This window comes from Myotis brandtii, unplaced genomic scaffold (assembly GCF_000412655.1).
Source record: "Myotis brandtii unplaced genomic scaffold, ASM41265v1 scaffold36, whole genome shotgun sequence".
NCBI classification, from domain to species: domain Eukaryota; kingdom Metazoa; phylum Chordata; class Mammalia; order Chiroptera; family Vespertilionidae; genus Myotis; species Myotis brandtii.
This window is the reverse complement of record NW_005363836.1, coordinates 6,580,732-6,588,173: the sequence shown is the minus strand read 5'-3', so window position 1 is coordinate 6,588,173 and position 7,442 is coordinate 6,580,732. Positions and strand designations below refer to the sequence as shown.

The 7,442-nt window shown below is 37.0% G+C and overlaps 1 protein-coding gene across 1 annotated transcript in view; it reads right to left on the bottom strand.

The window, feature by feature from the left end:
- Positions 1–5,626, bottom strand: part of AK5 (adenylate kinase 5) — a 199,510-nt gene extending 193,884 nt beyond the window's left edge. Inside the window, exons 1-2 of the mRNA XM_014544328.1 lie at positions 5,440–5,626; positions 833–1,000 (exon numbers count right to left, since the gene is read on the bottom strand). Coding sequence (XP_014399814.1) covers positions 833–1,000; positions 5,440–5,608 — 337 coding nt within the window. The 5' untranslated portion in view covers positions 5,609–5,626. The remainder of the gene's footprint in view (positions 1–832; positions 1,001–5,439) is intronic.
- Positions 5,627–7,442: the final 1,816 nt, after the last annotated feature.

Sequence of the window (7,442 nt, the reverse complement as noted above, 5' to 3'; positions counted from 1 at the left end):
GGGGAGGGCAGCTGGGAGGGACCGGGCCTACAGGGGAGGGCAGTTGGGGGCAATTGGGCCGGCAGGGGAGTGGTTAGGTGTCGATCAGGCTGGCAGGGGAGTGGTTAGGGGGTGATCAGGCTGGCAGGCAGAAGCGGTTAGGAGCAATCAGGCAGGCAGGCAGGCGAGTGGTTAGGAGCCAGCAGTCCCAGATTGTGAGAGGGTTGTCTGACTGCCGGTTTAGGCCTGATCCCTGCGGGCCTAAACCGGCAGTCTCACATCCCTAAACTGGCAGTCGGACATCCCCCGAGGGGTCCCAGATTGGAGAGGGTGCAGGCTGGGCTGAGGGACACCCCCCCGCCCCCACGAATTTCATGCACCGGGCCTCTAGTTTTATTATAATTGCTAAGGATGATTCACTTATATGAGTCTTTACCAACATATTATTATTATTATTGTTTCTAAAGTTAATAGTGAATAAATATTCAATTTTGGGGGGTTAAAGGGAAAAACCCATTGTGTTTAGAAAACTTCTAAGAAATTCAGTTATCTATGTTAAAAATTAAACAGTCAAAACCACAGGACAAAAAATTTTGAAGGGATTCATCCTTACTTTCATTATAGAGAATTTCTATGACACTGTAATGGATTCTATAAAAGTGAAACAGCATTAGATTATATAATTATAACAATTTCTGTTGTATTGAAAATTATGCTAAAAATATTTCCATCTATTGTCTCTTGAGCTTTTGTTTCTATTGTTTGCCATTTTTTATCTGACTTAATTTTTTGAAATGCAAATAAATACACAATGTTAGCAATAGTATGAGAATTTTGCTTTCTGTCCTCATACCTATGACAAGAATGATTTTTGGCCGAGGTCTAGTAGGATCAAAAACCTCGTATTCTTCAATTAACTCTGCAGTCTCGGAGAGGTCTGTATCACTTTCTATGGAGAATTGATGGATTGGAGGGAGCCGATCATACCGCCGATACGGAAAGTTTGAATTTTCAGGCATTACTGCAAAAGAGTAAGACAACTTTGAAACGGAAAAAAAATAGCATAATAAAACATTTTTTTTGCACTTAATTAGTAAACAACATTTAAAAACTAAATGAGTTTGATTTTTTTTTCAACTTGAGCAAGACCCCATCTCATAAGTGGTTAGAAAACTTTTTCGTAAAGGGTCAAAGTCATTAATTTGGGCTTAGAGGAACATACAGTGGATATTCTTTAGAAAATTCTGGGAAGGGCTACATCAGGGAAGGCACTGACAACAGTATCCTGTTCTGTCTTGAAATTGAATTACATCACCCAACACAGGTGGATAATGTAAACTAGGCAGTATCCTTGATTACTTTCTTCCCTCACTCTTCATGTCTACTCCCAGAGACTAGCTCCAAAGTATTTCCCAAATCCATCTCCACTTCCCAAACTCTTCTCTAAGCCGTCATCATTTACCTAAACTACTATCATAGACTCTCGAAGGTCTGCCTGCTTCCACGCTGTCCCCACAATTCATTGCCTAAAATGTTCTTCCTCTGTTGGTCCCATGGCTGACTGGGGGGACCTTACCTATCTGGAGCTCTGTATCCCTGGGATCTAGAACTGTGCTTGGCACAATCAGTGTCCAATAAATATTTGTTGAACCATTAACAAAGAGAACAGCTTTGTTGAAATAGACAGTTTCCCGTGGAGAAAAGCCAGAAGATGGGCAGGTAAAGTGTGGGTACAGTGTGGAAGGCTTTGAATATCAGAGTAAAGGTGTTTAGCTTTAATTTGGTAGAAAGCCAGTGGAGAGTTTTTTGGGGGGGGAGGGTGTAGAAAAATGACATGATGAAATTGAAAATTTTTAAGGAAAATTAATCTGGTAGTGGTTAGAATGGATTTGAGTAGGGAGAGACTAGGAGCAGAAATAGTAGCAGCTCAGAGGCTGTTAAAGTAATCCACAGGTGAGAAGTAAGGGATCAGGTTAGCAGGATAGTAGAAGAAATGGAAATGAATGTCTGGATATAAAGGACATGGTTAGAATTGGGATAAGAGAAATGAAAGGAGGTGACAGTTCAAAAACAATTGCCAGGTTTCAAGTCTGAAAAGATAAGGAATGCGTTGCATTTCATATAGTATCTTTCTGTCCTTTCTTCTCTGTTCTGGGAATACTGAGCTTCTTTCATTCCTGTCTCTATCATAGCCTCTTCTCTACGTCAGGAACTTCTATTCTCTCTCTGTTCACTGTGCACTTCAACATCCATCCTTCTCTAACACCTACATGGCTTACTGTCTCTGAGGATCAGCATGTCACTTCTTCCAGGAAGTGCATCTTGAACCCCAGCCTAGATGGGAGCCATTCTCCTGTTAATATGGTTAGTTCTATAGCATATGACATTTCCTATAGCACCCATTGTGCTTCTAAGTATATTTTTAATGCTTGACTTCCTTGCTAGACTGTAAGCTCCATGGGGGCAGGTGCCATGTTTGTTCTTTCTTGGTGTCTACATGCTCAGTCGTAAGAATCTGACACATAATACTCAATAAATGGTTATTTTATTGCTCAACTTGACTCACTGACTGACTTCATGAAAATAGGAAAAGGAGAAGGGAGTGCTGGTTTTGAAGCAAATGTGGTATGTTTGTATGTTTGATGTTGGATATGTTGAGTACAAGATGACAAAGCGATAGTCCAGAAGAGAAATGCTATGTACATTTGGAACTATGGGACCAGAACTCTTATTCACAGGTTGTTATTTGTTCAATTGTATACATATAGCAGAAAAAAGCACATGCTTATCTCACATTTATAGTAATATGCTTTAAAGAACTACCGGCCAATAATTTATCCTTGTTTATTTTTAACATATTTTTACTTAGGGAAGTAATTTGCTTAAATGATTAAAATGTTTTATGTCATAGAATAATTTTGCATGGTAATTACATATTAGCATAGGTATGTCAATATTTTACCAAGAATGCATAAATAACTTTTTATTCCTAGAAATAATCATAATGCTTTAAATTACTGTGAAGTTAGCAATTTTGTTGAATTGAAAACCCATTCCATAAATTATACCTAAAACCTATAAAGCACAAATGGGTAAAGCATTTCATTAAATAAAATTTTATTATTACAAGACAAATCTTTGTCTGTTTTGCAGCATACATTCTAGAAAAAGGACAGTATGGTACAGCATTCTTGTCATTATAGTACATGGAAACATTCTATTTGATGATTAATTTTTAAAAAGGGGGACATCTGTTATACTTTCAACAATAACAATAACTTTTATTAAATTTTATTTTTTAAAGTGGTGGCACTGATGGTATTAAAAAACAATGTCAGGTGGTTGTTGTTTTTTCCCCCAACACAATAAGAAAACTAAACAATGACTCATTTTTCTCGTTCCTTCTGAAATAGAAATCAGGCATTTGTCTTTGTGCTAAACTTAATCTTTCCAGTTCCTAAAATGTTCATAATTAGTTTCCAACCTCAAAAGAAAAGTCTCTGAGTGGGAATTCTGGTGACTATTAACAAGTATGGAGGCTAAAATAGACAAGCAATTTTAATTCTAATGAAAGTTAAACCTACATTTTCCATTCCTATTTTAGCTTCTTCTGCCAGATCAGGAGTTACAAACTGATCATGTGTGGGCCCAAAAAGAGTCTTATAGAAATGTTTTGTGCAGCTTGACATTTTTTCAAATTTTGTTCTTGTCTTTCGACCAGGGGTGGGAAACGTCCGGCCCGAGGGTCGTATAAGGCCTACGAAATCAATTGGTCCAGCCCTGCAAGGCAACTGCAGGTGAGACTCAAAATTCAATAAGTCTAGGAGCTTTTTTCATAGCAACATAAATTCATATTAAGCAGATGATGTTACAAATATCCAAATGGCCCTTGGCAGAAAAAAGGTTTCCCACCCCTGCTCTCTAGTTCTGCCCTCTAGTTTGACCACAGTCCCCACTACTTGCTATTACACACTGGCCTGTCTGGCTTCTATGTATAATCAAGCCAAGAAACAGTATAAAATAGAGACAGATTTCATGTGTTGTAAAACTGTCACTTTATATACTCAGTCTAAGAGCAGCCTTTCAACTAAGAGAATATCATATCCTCTTAGAATTAAATTTAAAAAGGTAAAAATTTCTTAGACTAAATCCAGTACTACCTGAGGTTTGTTAGTGCTTTAAGGTTTAGAAAGCAGTTACCCGTATTAGTCTCACTTGATTTAACTAGGGCCTGGGGCATGTATTTAACATTGAGCCAGATTCTAACAATATAATGACACCCTGGGAAGTAAATTAGCCATTTTGGGAATGTGTATAAACTCTTCAGACCCATGAAAATATCATTTTATTCCCCGAAGCAGTAATTTACTATGTGGTGTGTTGCAGCGGTAACTGGCTAAAGGTGCTCTCTTAAGCATCCAATTCCAAATCCCCCAGTGATGACTCCTGCATGGGCAGGGAAGGATTCTTCTCCTCTCTGGAGATGTTTCTGAGCCAAGGTTTCTGCTTTCCCTCTCTGCTTGTGTTTCTTAAAAATTAACACATTTGACTTTTTCCCACACTGCATTCAGATAAAACCCAAGTGGGTCATGACTAAGTAAGATAAATTAGGATTTATTTCCCCTGGTACTTACTGCAAATGGAATGATGTTCACTTCAAATTCTGTCTATCTAGCTGAAATTTTGCACTGGTACAATTTTTGAGAATGGTTTGAATTTGGAAAATATAATGATCTTGGCTACTGGGAAGGAATTAATTTAGTTTCCCCTGACTGGAACTGATTCCATTTTGCATGTACTATTTTACATCTCAATTTCATGCGGAGTCTAAAAGGCTGGTTGGCTGATGCTGAACCACTAATTTTGACAAACAGCTATTTCAGAAAGTTATCAGAATACCATGAATCTCCTCTAGCAAATTAGCTTCAAACTATTCCTAAAATTGTTAAACATGTTCACGTCTTCTACTTCTTTCATAGCACCCAAATGCCTAATGTGATGTATTGCATTCAGTAGCTGCTTAATAAACCCTGTTGAATTAACAAGTATAAACCTTACATGCATTTATGCAGATGCATTAATATGAACTCTGAATATTAATAAATCAAATCTCTTCCCAGCTAGTAGTAACTATCATTTTTGTCTGTCATCTCATTTATTTGGAAAAGTCTTATTTGCAATTTCAAGAACAATTCATAGTCTGCTAATGCAATTCATTTCACAAAGTAATGACGTCAGTAATATAAAACTTCATTTATAGTTAAGTGCTGGACAATGGTATGTGATTTTGTTTGTCTTATCACAGAGGTGATTAGAATTAGCAGAGAGAGATGAATCATATTCCAGGGTCAAATACCCTTCCAGGAGTTTGGAAACCTAATAAATTAAATCATTGCCTACAGTTTATATGGTGTGTTTTAATGAGAAATATAGATGTCTATTATTCTGCATATACATTACCAGATCTTAGGAAGGATCTCCGTGACTGTCCTCCATTGAGCGGAGGTAAAGTCTTCTTTTCCTGGCTGACAAATGTATCCCATTTCACCTTGTCACAGCCGCCTAGTTCCTTTACTTTCTGTAAACAACTTTCCAAGTACTCTACTGGGTCTTCAGGCTTAGAACACATCAGTCCATTCAAAAGGCTCTGAAATACAATAAAATGTTTTAAAATCGCCTTTGTTAAAATAGTGTATGCCCCATCTCTAAATTCCTGGTTGTTTTTGTTCTTTGCATTCGTCTTTTAATAAATAATTAAGAGTTGAAGTTATTATCTGGTTAAGACAACTCCTTAAATTCTTGACCAATTAGTTTTCAGCTGAGCATTCTGGGCTTTTTAAATGATGAAGGCAACTATCTAGTTTAAAATGGAACAGTTCTATTAAAGTCTCCAAGCTGCAGTTTCTTCCTGTATAAAATAGGAGTAATAATACCTACCTCAGAGGGTTCTTTAAGGACTAAAAACTTAATATTTGTAAAATTCATAGTAAGTGCCTGGCACATAGTAAGGGCTCAATAAATGTTGTTGGTAGTTTTAGTTAATATTATTATCATTATGAGATAATGTCCGCTGAGCCCTTAGGTTGGCTTATGGAACTCTTCTTCTATGTTCCGAAGGTACACAGAAAAAGGAAACGTACCTGTCATTTATACTGAAATCATCAGTGTACATGTTAGTCTCCTCATTTAAACTATAAGCCTTTCAACAACACAGTGTTGGTCTTGTTTATTTTTCAATCTCCTGCCCCTAACATTTTCTCTGATACATAGTAGGTGCATATTGAACAGTTTTCTAATTAGGAAAAACACTTCACTGAAAACATGAAGTCTGAGACTCAAAAAAATGTTATTCGATCTATAATAAGTCACTATAATATGCAGAGGTTACAGAGGGGGAGAAAAAGCATGATCCTGTATTGCTTTTTTCTTTTCCTAGTGTCTGATGTGTTGCATGTACTAACTTCTAAAAATGCCACCACTTTGGAAATGCTGACTCCTAGAAACTAGACTGGTGTGAAAAATATTTTCCATTAGAGTATTTCACGGAAAAAGCATTGGGGATTATGCTAACCAATGTACATTATTAATGCCTAAAACACCCACCATTTTAAAGGCTGAAATCTTTCCTAAGTACAGTATTCTATTTTCAAATTATTCTGGTGCAATTTGCTCAAAATGGTAGGCAATTCTTGCTAGGTACATTTTTCTCTGAAATCCTAAATAGTGTGGCTAGAGTGTTCAATCAAAAAAGTTCGATTGCAGACGGAGGGGAAAAAACTAATGTGGGCATCCACATCCAGCTTGTGTGTCAAAACCTGTGACACACACACACACACACACACACACACACACTGTGTTTAACTTTCTCATGTCCCATGTTAATTTGGTTAACTGTGGCAATGCTTACTCTGTGTCTCTGCAAGCATTAGCTTACCCAATATACTCTCAATTCTATACAGCATTATTATCCTCACTTTATAGAATAGGAAATTGTGGCTCAGAAAGGTTAATGAGTTGATCAAGGTTCCTCATCTAGAAACGCCTAGGCCCAGGATTCCAACTCAATGTTTCTGATTAAAAAGCCCATATAGTCCTCTCTCTACATCTTGCAAAAATATGATGTGGGATGAAGAGAAATGCCAGATTATCTGTGCCCCATGCATAATCCAACTACAATAGGAATCATTCAAGATTTTGTCTTTTATTTTTTATCCTTATTATGACCTAAAATGGATAAACTTACTCAATGAAGGTTTTTGTTTGTTTGTTTTTACTTGAAAATATACATTTCCAGCCTCTTTCAACAAAACTGATTCCCTTAAGGGTATTGCTTTTAGAAGAGGGGCGGGGATGAGTTCTACTCATTTATGGATAATTTAAATCCTTTCTTTTAGTAGCCAGCCACCATCACAGATCAGATCTAAGATAATCAGCAAACACTATTATTCTGTCTCTTTGAGTTA